The sequence below is a fragment of the Corvus cornix genome, chromosome 6, assembly GCF_000738735.6.
Source record: "Corvus cornix cornix isolate S_Up_H32 chromosome 6, ASM73873v5, whole genome shotgun sequence".
In the NCBI taxonomy this organism is placed as follows: Eukaryota; Metazoa; Chordata; class Aves; order Passeriformes; family Corvidae; genus Corvus; species Corvus cornix.
Genome location: NC_046336.1, coordinates 9,193,105 through 9,219,003, shown reverse-complemented (window position 1 = coordinate 9,219,003; position 25,899 = coordinate 9,193,105). Strand labels below are relative to the sequence as shown.

Sequence of the window (25,899 nt, the reverse complement as noted above, 5' to 3'; positions counted from 1 at the left end):
ACTCTGAACATATCACAACAGCACACAGCTACTGCAGGGATCTGTCAAGCTTCTACATTCATTTTACAGCTTAGACACAATGTAGTTGAATTGGAAAAATCTGTTTTCTGATCATACAGCAAAGAGAGAAGACAAAACCCACACAGAATGGACCAGTCACGAGACATTTAAAACTGGAAGTTGTACCTCAGACAAAGGCTATGATAATGTCAATACAGTTACAGCGTGCTAGCAGTAAAAGAGGACACCTCTTGCTTTCTAAGGCCAGGAAACTGTGACTATGCAGCCCCATGGGACCTCAGAATTTCATTAAAATTGTCCATTTTCACACTATGACATTCTGAGCTAAATGCGTTTATTTCAGAGTAATTCAGTAACCCATATTTTTTACTCCTTATATTTCCAATTCAAGTAACTTTGACCATTCAAAACCATTCAAGCATTGGACTTTTAAAACTAATTTTTAAGAAGTTATATAGTATTTCTGTTATATTTCTGTATTCTAAACTAGAAGCTCAACTCCTAAAAAACATAATTAATTCAAATTTAATAAGAACAGCCTCTAACATTAGCTTCCTCCCTCTCAAGCACACACAATGCTGCCTTTCTTCCACTCAGACACTTTGACTCATTTCTTTCAGGCTGCTGGCCTCTCTTTGTTTGCTCTGACTCTACAACAAACACTGCAGGACTTGCTTATGCTAATGATTACTGTAAAAAAAACTTAGCAAGAGTTACTAACTTTCCAAAGAACAGAATATTTTTGTGCAATTCCAATATCCTCATCCCAGAACACAACATATGATTCCAATAGCGGAAAGACACGTCTTCATTTTTTAGATTTTTTCATTTATACCCCATTTCTCAGAAGCTGCACTCTGCCACTGAGGCAGAGAAGAGACAGACTCATAAGACATATTTAGATTGAATTGCCATTAGTGATAATAGTCAACACCTAAATTGTGAGGCAGATCTGCTTAGTAAATTAATTAATGCAGGCTGAAGTCATTCTGCACAAGGGAATAAATCCAGTCCCCTCACCATTATGCTACAGATGCTGCCATCTGCACTAAGGGAGAAAGAATTTAAAGGTGCTCTGTTTTTTTGTGAAACAGGTTTGACCCCTACACTACTTGTCTATAACCTCAAAGGACTTTGCTCAGCTCACAAATACACACAGCCAGATTTAACAAGTATACTACTGAAGTCAGCACCAAACTTCTGCATTTTAGGACCCCAATATATATTAACTCAGTCCAGACCATAATAGAGATTTCCCTGTCATAAAATCAAAACACACTGAATTTTAAAAGCAAAAGCAACACTTGCTATATTACCTCGTATGTGTTTCATTGATGTATATGACATTACGTAGACCCAAAGAAGGAATACTAGAATTGAAGAAGTTATCCTGTAAAACCAAGAAAAAAGAAGACTGATGGACTACTTCATTACATAAGAATAGCTTTGTCTGTTACATTCACCATAAAATATAAGATAATGCAATGGTTTTCATTTATACTATAAGCAAAGCCAAACCAGAGAAGTGCTGAACCTGCTTAGTGCTGAACCTGCTTATACAGTACACAAACTGTTCTGAAATGAAAATGAAATTCAAGTCACTGTTCCCACGTCCAGTACTTTCAAACCATTCTCTAGGCTTTACTGTGTGGTTGTACTGGTTACACTCTTCAAGCCACAACATTTCATCAGATTCTGATGTAATATAAACCAGGACTTGTCATAATACAGAACTCCTCTTTGAGACAGAACTTTATTAAGCCACATTGAGCATTAGTGTAACCATGAGCGTTTGACGCTCAGTCTGAGACATCCAGTTCGCCAGCAGATCATGTAACAGTAGCCCAAGGGTCAGGATATCCATCCATGGTTAGGTGGCAAATCTCCACATTCCTGCTCTGCCTGAACAACAAACTCAGTCCAGCCTTGTAGATCCTTGTTACAGACTCCACAAGCCAAGGTATTAACTGGGATGAGTTTAGGAGCACTTCCACAACAAATATTCCTTAGCAGGAAGACCTAAACTTTACTCTTCCATATTTCAAGTAAACACCTCGACCAAGAGGCTGATTTCTTTCTACTTAAATAACACATAATTATAAAACTGGTACCTTGTCAGCAGTGAATTACAGCTAAAACTACTGTAACTGTACATGTCAAAGAAGACAAAAAAAGGACAGCAAAGGAGAAAGATGGTCACCAGCAATAGGAGAGCTGCATAACAGCCTCACCACCAACTCTGCTATGGGAGTCAGGTAAGAGTCATTTGTATTTTGTTTAGGATGCAGCATTGCCACAGAATTAAAATATATGACCGTGCTATGTCATTTGCAAATCAGGTAGAAATGATGTGCTACAGCAGGAGCACAGAGTCTCCTGCTCCCAGCTAAAGCACAACTGGACTGTACAATCAACCAATTGTTGCTCTAAGCTCTTAAGAGGAAACTTCAAGGTAGTGCTAATTTCTTTGACTATACACTGGTGATTTTTTTGTGGATCTTATAAGCTGATGACATGTTCTAGCAAAGAGAAGCAAAGTGACTTGTTCTTGGTCTCCCAAACAATCAACAAAAAGTTAAGTATCACTGAATGCCAGTCTATACCAGTCCATACCCGTGCTCTAAGCATCAGGTTAAACCTCACTATGAAACTCATCCTCCAGCTGTAATGCCATACTTTAGCTTTTCCTTATTTAAACTCTTCTCCAATCCTGTATCAGGCAGAGCATGTGGTGAGTTCAACTGAACCAATTCAGGATGTCCCTGCTGGCACAAAGAAGAAGCCCAGTTCCCACCACCACATCCTGGCCTTTCCTGCTGATCACTACCCTTCGCCTCTTAACTTACAGCACATCTAGCACACCCTTTAATGTCCCACCTTCATGCAGACAAGACAAAGAAACTAAGATAGACAGACTGAATGAATAAAGCAGGTAGTTTTCTGCTTGGTTAGTGAACTTGATCAGCCCTCAGGAGAACAGGAAGGAAAACGAGAGAGAGAAGCAAGACTTCCCACTCTCAGCCCTGGCAAGTTGTTAGTTTGGCCAACACACTTAAGGAAATTTGTCTCATTCACTACTTTTCCTTAAGAAAAATAATGAAAAAGGCAGCTCAAAAAAAAAATTGGAATCTAATGAGAGGATTTTCTTAGTTACTGTCTATGCAAGGATGGTATTTTTTCCTTATAGCAGAAGGCAATAAAGGGCTTAATAGGTTGTGCCCCTTTCTTAAGTGGGATCTCAGGACAGTTAATTAGTCTCTTACTAAATGGACGAAATACAGAACAAGATTTTTATTTTTAAAGCATAACTCCCAGTTTGAGAGTAACAGCCTAATTACTAACAGGCTAATTAATAAATGTATGAAGCCCTAAGCTGAGGATTCACATATACCTTTTCGTAAGTCAAAACACTTGACTTATCTGTTTGAAGTAGTCTCAGTTTATCTAACTGCTTGTCTTGTTGCCCATACCATACACAGCCTTCACGGCACATTTGGATTTCTATATCACATTTGTATGTCATTGCAGCAATTTTCTGTTCTAGCAGAGGAATAGTGAAATAACTTCTCTTTGGTCAAAGAGTAAAGCAAATTTTCACTCTAGCCCAGCCAGTGAAGGTGTAACTGAGTGCAATCCAAAGCCCAGGGTGTACACATAGTCAAATTACAAGATGAACTGGTTGCAAATTGCATTATGCCATTTATCAGCATTTTGCATCTTGAGCTTACAGAAAGCCTGCCCAGTGCAGTTCAATAAAGTTCATATTTTAAATCAGCTTGCACAACTTCTCTAGAGCCATCCTGACACTGTTCCCAGCAGACAAATATCCCCACTATCACAACTGGCAGTCCTTGTTTCCAGGCTGGGCAGAGAGGCAAGGAATCAGCCAGGTGTAGAAAATTAACTTTTCTTTCAAGTACAGGACTGAGCAAGTTGGAAAGGAACCATACTGCTCAGTTTCAAAACTGTATCTTTCTGTGGATAGAGAATTAAAGTGTCCTAAAAGCAAACCTTCACACTTTCCTATGCACCAAATTCCTATTATTAATCTAACAGACCAGATAATTTTGCTATCCCATGTCCCAGTGATCATTCTGAGGAGCTGAAGAGTTTTGTGCAAGGAGTAAGTCTGCACTGAGAGGTGGGAGACCAAGCATCACAACAGATGTGTGCCATTCTTTAATTCCATGACAAATTAAATGCAACCACAAACAACAGTGAAAAACTACAGCACTTTATAAAGTAGAAACATTACGACCTTAATTCTGAAAGTAAGGAAACTACTGCAACTTCATTATGCTGCAACTATGCATTATTGTCAGACATAATCCATTCCATAATCTTCTTACCCGGCTCTGGGGAGTGCATACATAGCAACATCGTCCCACAAACGGCCTTTTCCTGCTCAGCAGAGCCTCCTTCCATTTTAAAGTGGCAGATCGGAAGAGAGTGGGACGAGAGTTACACTCTCCCTGCAGAACAAAAGACCACTGTGTAAATATGCAGAAATATGTGTTTTACTGTGTAGGGGAAAACTTTGAGGAAGAGGAGTTGATGGAGGCACACAAAAAATTACCCCTCGGTTGTGTAAAGCACAATTTTTTCCAAGGTTTTTCTACAATTTAGAAAAACAGAAGTAAAATCTCAGTGTTGTACTCTACGTATCTAAGCACTGCTGCATGGGCTGACACGCAAAATTTTAAAAGGAATGATAACTGTAATTAAGAAACAGCAAAGAAACTGCCAGCTGAGGAAAGTGAAAGAAATTAGCAGTACACTACATTGTCAATAATGTAAAGGTGCTTGTAATATGAGCAATGTATTTTAAGGTTCAACTGAACATCACCCTGAAAAATTGCAAGAAGACTCAATGTATCCAAAACATTAACTCCATGGACTCCGTAGGCACTTTCAGCAGTTTCACGCAGAGTGACAGGAACTCCTGTGCCTTCTCCAAAGTTACACTGTCTATCTGAAGATTACAGAACAAAAAAATCCAGAGTGACTGCATTCACAGAACTCACTCACTGTGTTAGGACATAATGCAAAAACTGTAGTTAAGTATATTTTCAAAGACATTGATTGCTTTCATTAAAGTCTACTGAATTATTGCTTGCCTGAGAATGAGGACTGGGTTGCCATTTTTAAACTACGCATTTTATTGAGAGGGAAGTTACTTTCAGTATTAAAAGAGAAGTTACAGAAACAAACCAAACCAAAACCAAAATGTTGTTTAAAATAGAACTTTTAAGTGGAAGAGCAGCAGGGTAGAACAAAGGCTGGACACACAAATAGAGATCAACACATACTCAGCCCAGTGAGAAACACCTAGAGACTCAAAAGCCATGCTGAAGATGCTTAAAAACTGAATCGTGCATTTACCACATTTGGCAAGCATCATGAACTAGCAAATACTCCAAGGCTAAGTCTTCCATATGAAATAAACAAGTATCAAGATGCTAAGCTTGCCATAATCCCTCCTCTATCACCTTCTTTCGTGGTAACTCCAAAACAAACCAACTTTGTAACAATGACATCTTCCTTCTGCTTGCCCCCAACCCCTCACTTAACTCCCCAACGTTTTCTTACAAAACCTCCTTTTTATTTCTTCTGACTTGCCTGCCCTTATTCCACTTTCTCACAGACCTCTTGGTTATTGCAGCCTGCTGTTCCATGTAACTTAGATCCAGCTAGATAGAAATCCCAGCTGCCAGGACATCTGTCCTTTCCGTCAACTCTGACCATATTTCCGATTCTTCTTCTGTATCAAGTTCAAACTCCTCCTCTCCAGATCCATGTCTAATTCCTCCTGACCTATGCTGCTAAACCAACTGCCACCATCCCAGTCCCCATGTGGCTCTTTTGGCTCCACCCAGACCGCTCTGCTCACTGCCTCCTTTGTCCCTTCCAAATCCCAAGACTCACTCAATGGAGGACACAGACTTTTAATATGCTCCTTATTTATATCCACCACTTTTTTCCTGCCTTCTGGACTGCACAGAAAGCTCCAGCTTCAATGCCTATGTGAATGTGCAACTTCAGCATCAAGCTCCTTTTCACCTGCACATTTTAAACTACAACACTCAGAAGCGCAATAAACTTCCTACTTGACTTTCTGTTTGACTCTGGCTACTCCAGAGTGGGATTCTGTACATTTACTGCTATATAAAATGATTAGCAACATCACACCAGAAGACTGTAAGACTATCAATAGGGTTTGACAGGATTTTTCTTTTCTAGCAACATTATTCTTTGGCACAGAACTGAACTGTTGATTCCTCCTTACATTTCAAGTTAATTAAAACCAAACTCTATCATGCATGAGGGAGGTAATGCCTTATCTTCATTCTTCATAACAATAAAAAGTCCACCTCCAACTTGAAGAAATAATAAGATAAATAAGGTCAGTAACATTAACAATTTTTACTTACCCATTCTTCACTGGAATGCTTACATCTACTGATGCTGCAGTCTGCTGAGGTGGACAAATAGGAAACATCTATTGTTCCAAGGGACAAAGCAGTTTCATCCATGACACAGGAGTTGAACTGAAGATCACAAACTGCAAAATAATATCATGCATGTATTTGTATTTTATATATACATATGCATGCACAGAAACACACGCCTAATTTCAGTGATGGGCATCTAGCAATAAGTTAGCAAACTGGATTTTTTTCACCCTTCAGTAAAAGTTCAGTTCCAAAGACACTTCCTTGCAGCTAGAAATTGGCATGATTTTAATATGCTAAAAACCCCAGCACATTTGACTTTCATCAACACAGCACACCAGTCAGCTTCCTGCATGCTTTTCTCTCCCTGCTCTTCTTCCCATAACAGGTCACTATAGTCCCTTTGTAATTTTCCACTGTTCTTTACTGCATGGTTTAAACCATGCAGCCATAAAGATACACGTCAGACACTTTCAGAAGTTTACAATTCTCTTGCACTCTGTGACCTTGCTCTTTCATAACTTGCTTCTCAAGGACACCTACGATCCACAAAAACTGTCATTAATGTTCTCACCTAATCTATCTCACAGTATATTTTATATGTCTGGTCTAGCTGTAGTCAAACCAGTTTGCAAATTCCTCGGAAAGAAGGAGTGCTCTATACAAAAGCACACCCCTAAATGTGAACACGCTGCTAACAAGTGACATTTCAGTCTTGTGAGATTAACGAGCAGTAAAGAAATCTAAACTTGCATTATTATTTTGAAACGGAAGTTTTGAAGTTCATATAATGAACACAGTAAATAATTATCCCTTGGCCAAAAAAAAAGGAAGGACAAACATATTAAAACAACTTAGCTTTTTTGAAAAGACTACAAGTTAAACTGCTTTGTTATTGAGAGCCACTGAAATAGGAATCCCAGCATTTTCACCAAGAGAAACTGTAAAGAGGCAATACCTCCTCTTCCATCTGTCACTGCAAGGAAACTTCTATCATGGCCAGGCTGTGGGCCACCAAGAATGAGATAGTTCCCACCCTGCATGCTAAGCTAACATCTGCAACAGCAAGACCTAAAACTTTAGTCCAGCGTTTTTGCCTTTCTTAGTGCCTTCCCCAAGCTGCTACAAACGCATCCCGTGACACCTCCACGCAGAGAGCTACCACTACAAAGTGGAGTCTGAGCCAGTATAACCATGCAGACCATGCATATCCTGACACAGCCTAAGTACCTAAGTTATCCCTTTGTCTTTGCTGGCTCTTACATTCAATCTGCCTTTTATTTAAATGACTCCTCAGACAACTACTATCTAAACCTCCCGATAAATACAAAAAATGTCTGTCAACCTCTAAATGATGGAACCGAAATGCGTCCCACTCCTGCTCAAGGTGACCTTGGCTGCATCGGTATATACTATATTTAAAAAATACGCAATTAAAAGCCCATGTCAGCAGCAGCCGCCGCCGCCGCCGCATACCTACCTGTGAGCCAACCCGCCCCCCGAGCGCCCGCTCCCCGCTGCGGCGCTGGCGCTGTTCACCTGCCGGCCACCGCCATCCCCGCGGGCTCCAGCAGTGCTCCGGGATCACCAGGGCTCCCTCAGCAGGGCTCCGCAGCGCTCCGGGCTCCAGCCGCGCCGCTTACCAGACCTGCTATAAATAAAACCGCGGCGCTGAGCGCGGTGCGGGTGCGCAGCGCCCCGGCCACGGCCGCTGCCAAAGGGGCCGCCCCGCCGGCCGCGGGCGGGCACCGGCCGCCGGAGCCCCGCGAGGACGGCCGAGGCCCCCCGCGCCCGCCCGGCCCCACGCCGGCCGCCCCGCGCCCCCCGCACCGCTGCTGCCGCTGCTCCGCCGGCGGCCCCGTGCTCCCCGCGCTGCCGGGGCCGCACCGCCCCTCCCGCCACGCGGCAGCCGCTGCCCTGCCCCGCCCCGCCGCCGGGGGCAGCACCGCCCGCCCGGCCCGGCCCGGCCCGGCCCGCACCGCCCCTGAGTGCCGCCTGCCCCGTCCGCACCGCCTGCTCTGCAGCCGGCCCCGGCCCCGGCCCCGGCTCACCGCGGGCTCCACTGCTGCCCCAGCCCGCCCGCCGGGCCCGCGGCGGCGCCAGGCCTGACGCGACTTCCTGAGCGCCCGGCCCGCAGCGCGGCCCTGCCCGGCCCCGGCGCTGCCCTCAGGGCCCGCGCACCCCTCGCACCGCTGCGGTGCCCGTGCCCAGCCCTGCCCGGAGCCGCTCCGGCCGCCCCGGCCCTGGCGCAGCCGCCGCATGGTTCAACAGCCGCTTCCCCGGCCCCCTCCCCCAGCCCAGAGAGAGCAGCGACTCACGGCTGTTTTGCTCTCAAATCTGAGCTGCTAAACAGGAAAACGCTGGCAAAACGACGTGAAATGGTGTTTAAATGGGTCTGCAGCGACTCAGAGTTGGCGCTGAGAACAACTGCAGAAATTTCGGGACAGGTATCGATTTGCCTGCCCGGCCTTGCAGCAGTGCCAATTTGCCTTCTACTGAGAGCAAAAGTAAATGTTGATTGAGATTGCTGCATGTAACCAAACAAGGACGAGAGTATTTTTTGGCTTTTGCATTCTTGGACTGGTTAAAGATAGTTTCTCTGTGGCTTGAGTTACAGCCCAGCGTAAAGGCTCGTGCCTACATTTCTTCTCTGAATGTCCAAATCACAGCAGTGCAATACAGGAATAAACTGACGAAATACACGATATCATTTATACTAATGCAAATACTCTGCTTACAAATTTAAGTACCACGAGGTGTTAGTTTTCCTCTTAAGGTCTTCTTTCTAGATGTTGTTTTGAAATTATTACAAATGAGAATTGTAAAGTAAGAATTACAACTGCCTTTCACACATAAAAGAAAATGCATAGATGTGATAGACAAAAACCTAACTGCTGCATGCATAGGGGAGCTGCCCTAGTTCCCACAACTGAGTGCCTCCGGGGGATACCAGTGGAGTATTAGATCTGATAGTTTATGAAAAGCGTTCTGCAGTTTGTGGGTCAGAAGGGATTTTGAGTCTGAAATTTCCTCCTTTAGCAAGAAGAAATACTTAATTTTGTTGCAACGTGGACATTGGAATAAAAGACACCAAAAAGACCCTTTTCAAATTAAAAAATACAATAAGATATGAGCTACTGAAATGTACAACTCCTATAAAGTTTGTATTTCTGTGTAATAAGCAGTCCAGTATTTGTGTATAGCAAATAGTTTTCTAAAACATAACATTTTGTACAAAGAAAAGATGATCTCTAATTGTATTTCTTAGAGCACATTCACATACTAAAGTTTTCATCCAGTTTTCTCATAATCTGGGCCAGGAATTTCAACTTTGTCAGGTCTGGTGAAGGAGAGTTGGTGAAATAGTGCCAAACACCCACTTTCTAATTTTGGTCTTGAAAAGGAACATACCCAGAATCTCTGGCCACTTCTAAAATACAAGCCCTTTGCTGTCCAGCTTTATAATAAAGCTTTTGAATTTATGTCAACTTTTTCTTGGAGTGATTTGTTGAAAGTCAGTTGGGAAAGAGGGGGCAGAGTCTGCTTTCAGCCGGCTCTTCTGCAGCTAAGAGGATTTGTAGCTGCTTCACTAATCAGAGCTGAGCCAGGAGGCCGTAAGTGTTTCACCGACAGTCGCAGTGCTGTTGTCACATCTGTGTCCTCTGTCACTACACCCTCATCTCGGCTTTGCTTGCTCAATGAGCATCTCATTGCCTTAGTGGGCACCAGAGAAGGAAATGGGTGTCTTTGATCCTGTGACCAGCAGCAGGGCCACATCCCACACCCAGGGGTGCGTGTTTGACGCAGAGGTGTTGGAAGCATCGGAAGGGGAAGCTCTGAACTCCACTCAGAAAAGTGAAATCCGGCGTTACATCGTGTTTTTGTAACTCTCTTCATCTAAGGAGCAGATCACAGAAGTAGTCAAAGTCCCAATATGATGCTGCAGCCCACATCCTGATCATTGCTTCCAGCATGAGTCTATGTGCAGTGAGAGAAATCAGAGCTTGAATCATGATAGAAATCACATTGGAGGAGATGATTCAAGAGCTGGATTACATGAAAACTGAATGTAACAGAGATGGCAATGAACACATATATATTGAGTCTAAGAAAATGCAGGAAACATAAGGCAGTTAAAAATCTTACTAATGTGTTACTTACTAATTTAATTGTTTCACTGCATTTGTATTGTTACATGGGAATTTCTTAGTAGGTACTTTGTAAAAGACCCTCAATACTGCTTACATACACCTTCTCTAGGTATGGAATCACACTGATTTTTTTCCCCTTCCACTCATAAAAATAGGGGATCAAAGGGGGCACTTGTTTTCATTGTGCTGCAATGTAACTCAGAGCAAACTCTCAGCCAGAGTATAAAGCCAGCTTGTCTGCTTTGCTTCCCTCTATAAAAGATGACCTATAGTACATTTAAAACCTAATATGAAGATTTTAGCATGTTTTTTCATTGTACACTTTTACACTAGTGTATTTTTTTCTGGTTGCAAAAGAGTTATTTCTGTAATATAAGTTAATACAAAAGTCAGGAGAAAAGCCTCAATGGCTTTATCATAGTTTTGTGCAGTTTCTAGAGTCTGATTTTAGTATCATTTACGAGAAAACTGCTTAGGCTATTCTTTGGACTGTTTTGAAAAGCATAGTAAATAAATACAGTGTTTTACTCAAACACAGTGATTCTGTATAATAATGAATGTTTCTTGTATGATTGTAGAGCAGCTTTCCTGTTTTTCTAACCTTAAAAAATTCTTGGCTTACTGTAAAATAAGTCCAGACAGAGATAATTTTGTCACTCATTTGAAGAGGATCCTGAATTAGTCTAATGGGAATTGCAGCTTAGCAAGATCTTTTTACACTTGTATAAATCCACAGGCTTAGTAGTAAAATCGCATTTCAGTATTGAAAGCTTGGTGGTGATGTTGTGTTGCCATGGAATCAGGCAAATGGGAAAAATTTTGGAATGCCACGAAGGAACAGACTTCCAGAGCTGCATGTGCTCCAAAAAGCTCAAATACTGCTGGGTTTCACTTCCAGAAAAGGGAGATTTTATCCTGCTTCCATTGAAGCCAATGGGAGGTTTGCCACTGATCTCAGTAGGAGCGGGAGCATGCCCGAGTTTTGCAGTCCATCTTTTTAAAGTCCTTAAACCGAAGTGTTTAGCATGCCAATGAGTCCAGGGAGGTGATTTGCATATGATGGCCAATGAGCAGAACCCTGGCTTTGTGTGAATAAGCTGCTGACCACATTTGTGCATAGCAGCCTGCAGAAGAGAAAGAGCTGGCAGGACTCTTTTTTCTAAAATAATGATTGGTCCTTCCTATGTTTAAATTCCTCATGAAGCTTCCAGTGAAGTTCGACAAAGTACCTGTTTGCTGGACAATGCTGTGGGGAGGAGGAGGGAGCAGGGACAAGGGGACTTCTTTTCACATTGGCTGTACCCTGGGTCTGTTCTCCAAGCTCATTTCCAGCGATTCCCATGATGTCACTTTTAGTAATGGAGACATGTTTACAAAAGAGTACACAGCATCCTCTTTAAAAAGAAACTTTCAACTTGGGGAGCACTACAAAAGTTAGGAAACCAAAAGCTGTTTGAGGAGGGAGTAAAGATCCAGACAAAGGTTCTTTGTTTGCAGTGACCGAACTTGACCTCACATGACTATTAACAATAATGAATATGCAGTTTGGCAGTGGCAGAACTCAGTGTCAGCATTATTGCCTGTGGTATGCAATATATTAAGAGCATCTGAGAGTGGCAAGTGGCCACGAAATGGGCTGATAAAATTGTATGTAAAAATGGTTTTTGTATACTTTATATCTCCTTTCAAGACAAATGATTTTTTTCTCTTCTATTTCATCCCCCTTATCTTAAGAACAAATACAAAATTCATTAAGAGTAGAGTGACTCTCTCCTATGTAATATAGCATATCATGTTTCTGTAATTTTGAAAAGATAAGGGGCATTTCAGCCCAAGCTGCTCCTAGCTTTTCCCTTGAACTTGTTACATTAGTACAAAAAAGGCTTTTGTTCTAACAGAAAGAAACAGTGTAACTAACTGGTTTAAACCTAATATAACTAACTTTTACACTTCCAAACTTAGCACCATTTTTCTATCAAGAAATTACACATATGCATTTTGCACAAATCAGAAAATCCTAACTATCCAAAGGAATTTGCCAGCATTTTTAATCTAGCAATACGGCATGGCAGAATTTGGAACAAGATTGTCCCATACTCGTGCCTTGAGCAATTATCTGCCATAACAGTGCAAGCTTCCCCATGCCTGCTGTGAGCAAGGGGGACATGTTGTAAGGGTGGTTAGTTCAGTTCTCCACTTTTGTTTCTTGAGAGTATTTGCGAAGCTGACACTCTATCCAAGAGCTGATTTTATCTGAAAAACAACAGATGAAGCAACTAATTTACTGCATATAGGCCCTAAATACTGCTGGATATTCAAAGTTATTACCCATTTGTAAATCATTAAAAATTGGTATGTGCGGGAGACTCTGGTGTTAAAAGGATACATTTCATTTGCAGGTATTTCAAGTGCCACTAATAACTTTAATGTCAAGCCAAATAAACTTCTACTTCTTGTCAACTTCTCTGCAAAAAGCAAAGACTTTCTTCTCATCTAGTTCCCTCTTCAGAAATCCAGAACTGCTTTCTACCCTTCCAAAAGAGAAACCAAGGAATATAACAGAAAATAGAGAAATCTGAGACCTAAGGGCAGTATGGGCAATTTTGAAAAAATGGCATCTCATAGAAAAATCACAAAATTGTGATCTTACCAAATTTGCTGTGACTCATCCTTGAGTCACAGAACTGCAAATTGTTCTAGAATAACAAAATCCCTAGTCATTATGAGGTTCTAGGCAAGTGTTTCATCAGTATCTCAAAAGGAGGCACTTTTCACTGCTGAGGTTTGCTCTATTGTGAAGTTGTTGGCTTTAGATGGACTTGTCACATCTTGTAAAGTACTGTAGATATTGAAAGTCAGGATCACAGACAGCTCTTTCAACAACAGTGCTCAAGAGGCTTTGCAACAGACTGTGTGACCCAGGTATTTTCAGGAATTTGGGACCATAATCAAGGCAGTGTTGGGTGGGACATTGGAAGAGTCTTAATGCCTTTGATGTGAAAGACACAAGACCTGTTGGTTGGGAAATTTTCTCAGAATTTTGGAGCCATCTTTTGAAACACCTTGGGAGAGTTAGGAAAGTGTCTGGGCATCTGTTCTGCTCTGATGCAATGGTCCTGATGCAGACTGCCATATATTCCAATGAAGGCTTTACACTCTCAATACTTTCCAATCCCTTATGTGATTATCTCTTATATAAATGAACAGAGAGACACCTCCAAAGGTGAACACGCCCTGCTCCCCAGTTTATCCAAGCAAACAAAATGGAATTGTTCATTTTTGGTTTTGGAAAAAGCACAAAGAAACTAAATATCCCCATACATGTCTAGATATATTTCCTTTTTGTAAGTCAGTGTCACTAAATAATAGGTCTCCAGCTTTAGTTTACCATAGATATATATAATTAATTTTATGTAACTGAAATTTTATCTATGAACACAATGAACAAAAAGTAAACTATAAATTTTGCCTCAGCATGACAAAATTAACTGAGAACCCTGACAAAAAGCAGTTTTTTGCTCTTGGCCTTCTCTCTGCACTAATCTGGCTACACCACTTGTTACATTCCAATTCTGACACTCAAGTCATGTTGAGCAATTTTCCCACAGTGTGTTTCCCAAACAAGGGCATTTTTCCCACTCCCACTTATGTGTCTCTTGCATCTGGGAACTGCAGAAAAATGTCCTTGTTTAAGTCCTAAGATCCAGCCAACCACTGTACTGCAATGCTAGATCTCAAAAACTGTGGGTGATCATTTGACCAAAACGGTACCAATTGGCCCAGCAAAAACATACTTTTTCAGTTACTAAATTACAGATATTCAACTCATATCATGATAAAATCTAACATAGGGGTTTTTTTACTGTTGAAGCATAACCTAATACTTTCCCAAGCACCTTATACCTTCATGAGAGCAGAAATCTTTTTATTTGTATACCCTAAACTCTTGAACTGCCTAAACTCTTAAATTGCCTCTTAAATTATTCCAGGATATTCACCTCAAATTCCAGAAGCCTTGAAAAGGGTAAAATCTCTTTCTAGAAGATGATGGTTTTGCAGGTCCTGTCTTTCCCCTTTATAAAAGAACAGAACATATTACTAGCTTTGTATTTCACACATGACCAACCATGGCTTCAGGAGAATTACATCCAGCATGACAGGCTGGATTCATAAAGCTGCTTGTGGGCTAAGTCACCCCACAGCTCTTTCAGATTTAGGATAATGAAGGGTCATACGTGCCTTGTTTATTCTTACTACACTTTCCCCTTTCATTATTTCCATAGGTTGAATAAAGCAAGAGTGGTTTCTGGAAGGTTCTTGTTTATTTTACCTTTACCTACAAAAAAAGACTAAACATTCCCTGAAGCAAAGTACCCCAGGCTGTGGGACAGGGATGTTTTGAGACAGGTCTTTTGAGGAAGAGAAGTGATTGATGCCTTTGATTAGAACATCATCAACTTAGCTTGAGCTACAAGAGAAGATTATATCAGATTTTGGCTTTAAAAGCCCTGTCTTTCAGAGACACAAAGTTACAAAGAAAAAACATTTCATCCAGCATAAAACAATTGAGCAAATTTGAGCATCTGTTTATCAGCATAATTTACCAAAAGCATCACAGTGGTTCAGGTAAACTAGAATGGGGGTTAACTCAGGTTGAAAGACAAGATGAGGAGCCTCTTGAAGCCACAGCGTTTTATTTCTTCTGAGGAAAAACATTAGCAAACTGCAGATAACCACCTCTGCATTTTGTGACTGAACTTTTTAATTAATGTTATGGATTGACTACACTGGTGTGGTTTTCTCATAGAATCTTAAGGGTTAGGAAGGAACCTTAAAGAGCATCTAGTCCCAAGCCCCCCTGCCATGGGCAGGGACACCTCCCAGTAGACCAAATTGCTCAAGGCCTTATCCAACCTGGCCTTGAACACTTCCAGGATTGGGGCATCCACAACCTTCCTCAGCAACCTGTTCCAGTATCTCACCACCCTCACAGTGAAGAATTTTTTCTTATATCTAGCCAAAGTTTCCCCTCTTTCAGTTTGTATATAATAATAATAAGTATAATGTAAATGATAAATGATAAACGTTATGTTTATATTATGAAATACAAAAAGTAATGAGCAGACCAGTGCACTTTGAATTTGCATTCAGAAGTCTGCTTTAGTGGTCCGAATATACTGGGCATGCATACCTCTGGCTCTTCCTTGCAAAATGTTATCTTCTCATCCTGAGCTACTGCAGTGTCTCTGAGTCAAACTGAGCTTCCCCAATCAAGCTCAGTTGTGTTTCCCCACCAGCTTTTTTCACAGAAGAACTTTCTGTGCATTTTCACCTGTGGCATTTCTCAGACACATATTTGTGGATAGATAATGTTTAGTATTTCTTACATGACATATGCTTAGAATGTGCTAATTAAGTTAATGCATAAAAAATATTTGGAAAGCAGCAGCCAGATTGGAAACTGGAGAAGGCTCCTGTGCACTTTAAAAGTAATTTCTGGAACCATCTTCCGAGAGAATTATGTTGCAAATATCAGCCCCATGTTCAACCTACATCATGGCATCATCTGATTATTTTTGGCCATTCCTCATTCAGTTTCAGCTCCTCTAGTAGATCATTAGTATGTATGGGCCAGGAGGTACCATCAGTAATCCTACCCAGTATGATGAAACATAGAGCAAAATTTCATAGCTTGTTTACCCAAGCAATACCTGTTACTAAAAATAACTTGGTTACTATATTTTAACTAATACTTCAAGGACTGGCATAGATATCTTATCTGCTTCTGATCAGCCCTCAAAATGAGAGCAAATATATTTTGAAATATAATTTATTTTCTAATCTAGGTGTTGTTAAATCTCATTAAAAGGCAGATATGGAGAAAAAGTCATCCATGTCTATACTTAGAATGTTTGGAAGCAGAACCATGCACAAAGAGTCCGTATGCAATTTTGCAACTCTGTGGTCAGTAGCATGATCACTCTCTTTGCTTCTCTGCTTTTTCTATTCCTCTGAGGACTCTATGTAAGAAGTTTCCTGACCATAGATATATGTGATATCCCTGTGGTCAGTTAATATTTGGAATTTGAAGAGGCTCTGTACAAAGTAAGGTGTGCATTTTCAGAGAACCACACTAGAAAATACATCCTGGTGGAGCCCTCCAGTGAAGAAGTGCCTGAAATGTAACTTGTGTTTGCTATGGGAATTCAAATGAATCATTTAGAAAGGTTTTAATTAATGGTAGAGAAAAAAGGAGGTAATGTTATAGCTAAAAAATTTTGAATTCCAACTGTGTCTATAATCCTTCTGATTTCGACTTAAAAAACTGTTTCATTTTTGCTAAACTGAGATTCCTTTTCTCATCTCCATTCTCTTCACTTTCTTCCATTTCAGGCTAAATGCTCTATTTAGTGCAACATTCAAGCCGTCTTTAGACTCTTTTTCCTCAGTACAGATCTTGACTTAGCCTAATTAAAATTAAATACAAGAAAAAGAGCTAAAACAGTAAACTTAGTATAAAATAAATTTTAAAACCCTCTTTTGAATATTGACTATGTCTTCTGATGTCTTCTCTATCTACATGTTATTTGTGTAAAATCATAGCATTTGGGTAAAATCATAGCATGGCAAAAGCCAATGGCAAATCTCTCCCCTGACCAGGAAAGCTGCATCCCAGTGGTGTATGATAAAAATATTACAAAACTTAAATACTCTGTTACAGGACAACCACAGCTACCTACCTTCCGAGCCCTACTTGAGCGTACACTCCACACTTCTGTATTAACCAAGCACTTGATTTATGCAGGGAGGGCTTAATTAATGTAAAATTTTTTCAACCGAGAGTAACCTTTGAAACCACGCTTACCCTATCAGTTGTGATTTGTGCAGGACACCTCACAGAGCTGCAATCTATGCATCCTTACGTAACAGGCATTAAGAAGCAGTTACACAACTTAATGCAAACACCACCGGCAGATGAAAATCCATGGCACAGACAGGATCTTGAGTAATCATCAAAGCAGTGCCAGAAAGCAAATCCTACCTGCAGAAAACATTTTTTGTGTTAAATCCATTTCCTGGGATGCTCAATAGTTCTGTTGCTGGTAGCCTTAATAGTCTGCCACAAAGGGGATTTTCATTGTCAATTTTTTATCCTTCAAAACCTGTTAATACAAACTTTGACCAATGCTGCCAGAAAATGTGTGTGCAATTCAACTCATATCTTTACTGACTGCAATAATAAACTTTTGGTCTAAAACAAACAGGTCATTAGCAAACAGATACTTTTGTGCACTGAGGTTACTTGGGCCTCTCTCCTCCTGTCATCCCATTTTTCACTCACTGTTCAGACACTTAGAGTTTAATGTCTGAGTATGTCTTCAGGATGCCAGGGCACTGCAACTTTCTCAAATTTAGTACAGGGGAAGAACATACTCCATTTTTCAGTGCACAAAGTTTATTAGTGTCCTTTAATTGAAACTCTTAATTCGGGAAATACTTTTATCTCAGGGGTTAACTTAGGTTGCAGGGTATGCCTAAAGTCAGGCAGTTGTGGCTATCCATACATCTGTTCTAAATTGAAGAAATGGTATCCAGTTTTCTTTGTACTATGTTCAGAATATTTTCTTGATAAAATATTGCATTATTAATGAAAGGAGCATTCCAAAACCCACTTTAGGTACTTCACAGCGCAGAAGTTGAAGTGCTATACAAAGTATTGTATGGGAAAGACTCTGGTCCCTTTTACATCAGTAGAGATTGGGATGACTCCAAATTTTCACTGGTATAACAAAGTAGAATTTTTTCCTCAGCCAAAATGCACAGGGATGGCAAGACATAACTATGTAGTCAGAAATTCTAGTTGAAAGATGAGTAGTTTATCACAGTTTAACTACATGACATCTTCAGAAAACACTCAAGTATTTAAAACATCATCAGGCCTCAAATAAGACATGGGTGGGGTTTTTCAGTCTGTGGCATTGCTTGCTTCCTTGACTGATGTGTTCATAATGGATAGAGGTGATGTTTTTGAATCAAATATATTCAAACAGCAATAAAATAGTAATACTAGATAACTAAGGCAGGCACAGTTGGGCTGCATTAAGGGGGATAGGAATGCTGAAAGATGTTTGGGGTTTTCCTTTTTCACAGCCTCATAAGAATCCACCCATCCAACTTTGCTTCTAACCCACCAGTCTATTTGTCCTGTTGAGTATCCTGTTTTAGTCTTCCATCTCTCCAAACACAATCGCTTCGAAATACTGGAATAAATACATTCAGTCACTGAACAGCCTACTCAACAAAGCCCAAAGACCAGGTTTAAGAGTCACCTGAAGACCTGACCCTTCCTGGTTCACCTTTTCATTTTTTTCCCGCCTCTCAACAGAAAGAAAACACTCCATTCCTTTGGGATTTTTTGGCTAAAACATGCTAGTGGCAAGATATATCCCTCCTCAGAGATGTGTGCAGTGATCTAGAGAGAGGAAATGATCCACCTGAAAAAGAAGTCCTCATCAACACGGGTCCAGCTTTAGAGACAGAGGAAGAGTGTGAGGAATACCTGAGGGAGGGGCAGGAGCAGTGCAGAGTAGCAGAGCCAGTAGAAGAAGTGTCTGTGGTGCTGTGCTCAGACAGTCACATCCCACTGCTTGTGAGGAATAGCATAGTTTCCTGTTATTGAATGAGAGTATAAACATGGGGGAGAGGGAGCCCCAGAAAGAAAACAGACTTCATGGAGAATGAGGTCAAATTGTGGCTTTAAAAAGTACGTGCTTTACATGTTTTATCCAGGTTAGGGCCTAATTTTGTTTTCTGGGAGTAAAAAAAGGAAAATAACTTAAATACTGATAACATATCTTTTCTCTCATTTAAATTCCCAGTTAAAAAAAAATCCAGTTTGTTTGCATGCCAACAGTTCAATTTACCAGAATCTATTTGTATTAATTCCCTAATTAAAACTACATTACATTTGTCAGAGCCTTTTAGGCCACAGTAATGTCAATGGGATTAATCACCAAAGCATTCTTTTCTTGATCAAGGTGTTTTCCTCAAGTATTGCTACAAGTTACATCCAATTCAGCCATGATTGAAAACACTGTAATTGTGTTGAACAGAAACATTGTTCTTTCCTTAATTAAATGGGTTTCCAAAGTGGTTTCTACCACCTACAGTTTGGAAACCAGTGCACTTGCCATATAGGATGGCTTCTTTCCTTTCCTACTATTGGCAAACTGCTATTTCATCTCTGTATGCTCAGTTAACACCTCTACTTACAAACTAAAGGATCTATGAGTACAGAAAAAATCTGGGAAATGTGATGAAGCATTTATGTATCATCTTCTGACCTTCATATCTTAATTTTTTAAATGTTTCTTTGTACTGGTTATTCCAGAACTGTCTTTTGTCTACAACATCCTAATTGTATTGTTTTAACTAACAGGTACATACAAACATCATTCCACAGACTTATTTTTAATCAGGGATTTCTCGTGCTCAATTGAAAAATAGCAGTAAAGGAACACATAAGATAATTATAAAACAGGCAGCAATTCTGAAAGAATTAAACTGCTCTGCTTCACATATTGCTCCATTCTAAGACACCTGAGAAACATTTATTTTTCAGCCTGCCAGTATCCTGAGCACTGTATGGACTCCTCTAATTGTATTTTCTTTAATACAAAAGCAATGGCAAAATAACCAGTGTACTTCCATGGCCTGCCAATCCTGCCACATATGTGGTCATGAGAAAGGACATAAATAGAATCTACCCAGATAAAGAATGATTCATACATAGAGAGGAGGTACCCAGGAGAGGTGCCAGAGATGATCTCTGTTCCCTGCTATTTTATCTGTCTTGCTGAGGCACTTACACGGTTCCCATTGCTGTGATGCCAGAATATATAAGGACATACAGCTGTTCTTTCAACACTCAAATGGGGTGGACAGATTACCTGGGTTATCCCGGGTCAGAAGTTGGAAGAAGATCATTGCACAAGCTTCACATGTTCTTGATGGGTAAAAGATGTTTAATGACCATTCCCATATAAATCATCACCTAACCTCATTCCCAAAGCATCCAAGTGTTTCTCAAGTATTCATGCTAAATAGTCAAGAAGTCCCATCTTGGAGGTTTTATTGGACATGAACCAATGGCTGAAATGACTTGTAGCAACTTCTTTCAGTGCACAACAACTGCTCTTTTGCTATGGTTGTCAAGGTAAATATATTCCCTAACGAGGTTTCTAAATGTCTATTTCAGTCAATCATTTCAATCATAGAGTGCTGAGTAAGACTATATTTCCCCCATTGTCCATGTGGTCATGGGGGCAGCATTGTACCTGAAACTGCTTTGGAAGAAAAACTTCCCTGTTTACAAGCATGAAGAAGTTATCCCCAAAACATAAGTACATGAGGATGATCTTGTTAATTTACTGAAGCCAGCAGTGACATTTCTGCATGGGACCCAGGCATGTTACTGTCTACTCTGAGTGATGTAAGTTGAGTTTGATGACTGGATGCCACCTGGTAGCTTCTCCTGTAGAGGCACTCATTGCTGGTGGGCTGAGTAACACATTAGTGCATAAATTCTATACATGTGCTTTACCACAAGTGGGGGAATAATGTCCTTTATGCAATTGCTTATGATTCACAGTCAGAAATTTTTAGTATTTTTATAATTATCTTTATCTGTAAGATGCCAGAATACTTACCACCCTGATGGGATGTTGGGTAGGATAATTAACTGTTATTTGGAGCTGTTCTTAGACTGATGAATGTTGAGTCCTGCAAGAGAGAGAAAGATGTGATCCACTGACACTTGATTAAGACACACCTATGTCATCACCTCTGCAGCCTTTACTGCAAGAAACAAGCAAGGCTGGATTGCCCAAAATTAAAAATGGGTTTGGACAACACCTGTCAATGAAAAGCAATGTCTGTATGTTTACATCTTTTCCATTAAAACACCTTGTTTTACAGTTTCATCTGAACAATTTTCATCCAGTACCATCTTTCTAGCACAATGGATTGCCCATCTTTTGGGAGCTGGACTAGATGACCTCTAAAGGTTCCTTCCAACCCAAACTATTCTCCGATTCAATGATTTTACTGATGCTAACACATGTTCATGCTCAATAACCTTAGGCAGCAGTAATTTGCTTCAGATTTCATGATAATTTTTTAAAATAATTTTTCTTTCTAAGCCAAATTATTTTTTATTCTTGATTTTAAAGCCAAAAGGATATATTGTAGCTACCTAGACAAAATCCTCATGACAGAAAACCTGCAACCAATAAAGGTACCAAGGCAAAAGCATGCAAGGACAAATGTCATGAACTTCCAAATGCCAAAGACACATTCTGCAGCAGCACCATTGCAGCAGTGTCATGAAGGATGTTTTTAGCATGTATTTAATACATTTTAACTTTTACTGGTGACAGTTCAAGGTTAATAAAAATCAGAGGGGTTGGACTGGAACTGATGGCAACTGCTAGAGCGTTTCACACAATGCACCCGCTCAAATGACTTTAGAAGGCCATGGGCTTCATCTTTCATATCTTCATGCTGAAATATCTTGGCTATTTCAGCTGTAACCAATGTAAGCTTTAAGACTAATTTAATACATTAACCTTAATATGGTGCAGTCAGATGTAGGAACCAACAAAATCTAAAATGTTCTTAACAGGTTTTAATAGCATCTTGCACTAGAGCTGGTTGGATATTTTTGCATGAAAGAATGGATGGAATTATTACATAAAGTCACTCTTTATGGGAATTTTTGTTGTTAATCATCTCTTATTTAATCTAAAAATAAGAGCAATTTTGTCCCAATCACTTGCTGAAAAATGAAGATGTCAGCTCAGAAATACTGCAACACTTACGGAGAGAGAGGATGAGTTCACAGTTTAATAGTGAGAATTTAGTATCAACAATATCATTGTGTTTCAGGAGAGATGCAGTCCAAAGGCAACTTCCTGTCTTCATTCTCCTCTTCCTGGATCCTGTCAGGATCCTTGTCAATGTTATATGTTCTACAACATCTGCCCTGGTGTAATGCATCTTGAGAGATTTTGTCTGACATAGAAGTTCATGCATCTAAATGCATCTCCCCAGGCCTCTGCAGTGATATTTCTGCATAGAAAAGCTTTTCAGTTTTCTCTCTTTGAAATCTGTGCACACGTCTGTGATCACAGACTAACTTTTCTCTGTTCTGTTTACATGGGCAGCATTGCACACATACACGGCAATATTTCCAATAATTTCAGACATGCAGTCTTCTGCCAGTTTGAGGCAGAAAAGCACCAATAAATAATATGGATACAAATTAAAGTCCTGACTCTCAAACACTTGTTGAGCTGAACGGTTCCATGTCAGGAGGGGAATCTCAGTGATGCTGAAGAGGCCTGTGACGTATGTATTACTCACAGGAGCCATGGTGCAAGACTGGAAATCCACTTCCAGCTCATTATGCATGTATGGTTTCAGTTGTCCTAATGGCAGGCTCACACAGATACACACTTTAACTGTACAGCAATGGGAGTAACAAAGCCTACAGCCATTCAGCACCAGTGTAACAGCAATGTACTGCAGCAGACACCTCTCCACAGCAACTGGGATGAGCTGGTGGCTGCTGCTATGCCTGACTTTGAACCAGCACTTTCCATGGACAGGAAACAGGGCAGAATGAGAGCTGTGAGGAGTTCTCACATTTTCACATCAGCATGTCTAAGTGTTCACAACACACCTTCGAAATTTCCGGTTCAACCCCTGGATATTCATTTTGGAAAGAATAAAATTGAAGATGCAATGGCAATAAAAGACAAGATGGAAAGATAGACACAGCTCACTCCAAATCAGAAGATTCATTATTTAGTCTTCTTAAATGTATCACTATAAGAAATTAGATTATTATATACTAATGCCTAGGAAAATCCAGTTGCTGATGTATCTAGTAGATATTCAGATGAGTGAGAACAGACTTGATGCTAATCAAGTGGGAAAGTCTGAAATAGCAACACAGAAAACCATTGTGGGTTCTTAATCTAGAGGAGTTAACCATCTGGGGCAATATGGCTTATGTTGTGACCATGATTGTAGCCCCAGATCTAGCCTGAGAGGAGCTGTGATTCTGCCTCTCTGGGCATCTGTGAGACCTACAAGGTCTTCAAGGTAACAGCTGGTGCTCTAGTACAGTCAGAAGGGGTAAAAATTTGGAGGTTTTTTAAAAGCATTATTAGCACAAAACTGGGGTGGACTTACAGGGCCGAACAAGTTCTATAAATGATTTGCCACACCTTGCTCTTCCATCTCCTTTGTCTGTGCCTCCTACAACCTAGAAAAATTATCCTAAGTCCTGCTGAGTCCTGCTAATACTGGGAGATTACTCAGAGGCTAAGGAAAAGATGAACTGGACTGAAGGACCATCGCACTGGGTGAGCTTCACCCAGCTAAGCCTTGATATTTATATCTGTCTCTCACACTAGAAAGAAACATTCATTTCTAGGGCACAGTCCTGATCCCAGAGTAGATGCCTCAAGCATCCAGATGCATTGCTCATAACAGGCTCTGAAGGACCCAGTTTCTCTGCACTGAATATAAAATTTGTTTAAGTTGACTATTCCAAATACAGACAAACCATTGACTTCTAGTCATGCCAAACCCCATCCCAGCTGACAACCTTGACAGTCCAGTATTAAAGCAAATCAATGAAGAGTTTATCTAGATGCACAGGACTGATAGGAAACCCTGAGATGTTTGTAGTTACCCAGTGCTACAGCTCATGGAAGTCAAAGCCTGTACTTTGAAATACAGACAACTTCAGATTGATCATCAAAGGCTTTAACCAGCTCAAATCTCCTCCAGCAGAACTTTGCTGGTCCATCTTCCCTGCAGGGTTGCTTCTGTCCTTGGAGAAGACACTAATCCTCCCACAAGGATCTCCAAGGATCTTGCTGTGATGGAGCTAATTATAGGTAATCTGCTGATATACAATTAAATATGCTCACCAGCACAATTTGTGGGGTGCATGGTATGTTCTACTATGCCAAGCAAAAGGATCTGACAGTGGACAGGAATAAATACCAGCTTGGACTGCAGGAGATTAGTGATCTGAAGCACCTGCTGTGTGACAGAGACATCCAAGCTTGGATGCCAGTTCAAACAAATTCCTTTAAACAAGGATGCTTTGTCATGTAGTGTTAGGAAACACAATTCTTTGTTAATCAAAATTAAGGAATAATTTTTGAATATTTGCTTTTTACTAGAGACCAGAGGAGGAGAGAACAGAACTGCTAATCCACCCGGTGTGCTACAAATACTGTAAGAAGAGACAATTGTCCCAGTAAGGAGACTGAAAGCTAAAAATATAAGGCAGAGGCTGAAGGGCAGCCAAAGGCACAGGGTGATATTCCATGTCTGTGATCACACAGCTGGCTTGTGCCCAGGGCCCATTCTCTGTCACCGCAGCACTGCTTAAATACATCCCAGAGTGTGACAGTACAAATAAAAAAGCTGCTAGAGACTGTAGGGAAAAGAAGGGTTGCATGGAATGATGTCTTCACTGTCCTTAAGTTAACATGAAGCCAAAGATTACTGTCAGTGCAAGGGCACAGCTGGCAGAATCTGCTGCTAAATGACTGATCCCACCAGCACCAACCGAGGACTGATGGAACCAGCAGTGGGAGTGGATTATGAGCAGTCTCCAATTGGATCAGAAAGTTGTTTTACAGAAACCATGGCACAAAGCATTCCTTACTGAACCGGACACACAGGTCTGGAAAGGGGCTTTGTATTACCCCAGAGTTCCCCAAGTACTTCCAGTCTGAACACAAGGAGATGTAAAAAGCAGGAGTGTGTTCTACATAATACGACAGAGCCTTTCTGTCTTCTAAAATTTAACCAATAAAAAAAGCAACACAAACAAACAAACATACCTTAGCTGAAGAATCTTGGTGGGAAAGTCAAGCGGAAATTATGTCCTCCCAAAAGTTTCTGCAACTGTCAAAGACACCCAGAGGTCAAAAATACCCAAGAGACCTCAGTGAGAACCATGAGTTTCAGAACAAAGTCCAAAATACTTTGTTCAAGTCATTTCTTCAAAGTTAGGATCAAATACGAAGCAGCCAAATTAAAAAAATAAAAGCATCAAAGGACTAGTTACAGAATATGAAAAATCCAAAGAAACTGCACAATGCACGTGATTCCCTGTGCCAGGGCTAGCACCTAGCATGTACGTACTTGAACATAACAGGATTTATTCCTATCCATGGACTACACAA

General features: G+C 40.6%; 1 protein-coding gene across 7 annotated transcripts in view; it reads right to left on the bottom strand.

The window, feature by feature from the left end:
• Nucleotides 1-25,642, bottom strand: part of GPAM (glycerol-3-phosphate acyltransferase, mitochondrial) — a 47,287-nt gene extending 21,645 nt beyond the window's left edge. For 2 of the 7 annotated variants that reach the window (XM_039553564.1, XM_039553570.1), the window contains exons 1-5: nucleotides 8,304-8,372; nucleotides 7,954-8,124; nucleotides 6,453-6,583; nucleotides 4,371-4,493; nucleotides 1,338-1,411 (exon numbers count right to left, since the gene is read on the bottom strand). In XM_039553564.1, the coding sequence (XP_039409498.1) occupies nucleotides 1,338-1,411; nucleotides 4,371-4,493; nucleotides 6,453-6,554 (299 nt within the window). In that variant the 5' untranslated portion in view covers nucleotides 6,555-6,583; nucleotides 7,954-8,124; nucleotides 8,304-8,372. Of the gene's footprint in view, nucleotides 1-1,337; nucleotides 1,412-4,370; nucleotides 4,494-6,452; nucleotides 6,584-7,953; nucleotides 8,125-8,303; nucleotides 8,373-8,791; nucleotides 8,880-21,333; nucleotides 21,407-25,554 lie in introns of those variants that run through there. The other 5 variants (XM_039553567.1, XM_039553566.1, XM_039553565.1 and 2 more) reach the window with 5 other exon arrangements.
• Nucleotides 25,643-25,899: the final 257 nt, after the last annotated feature.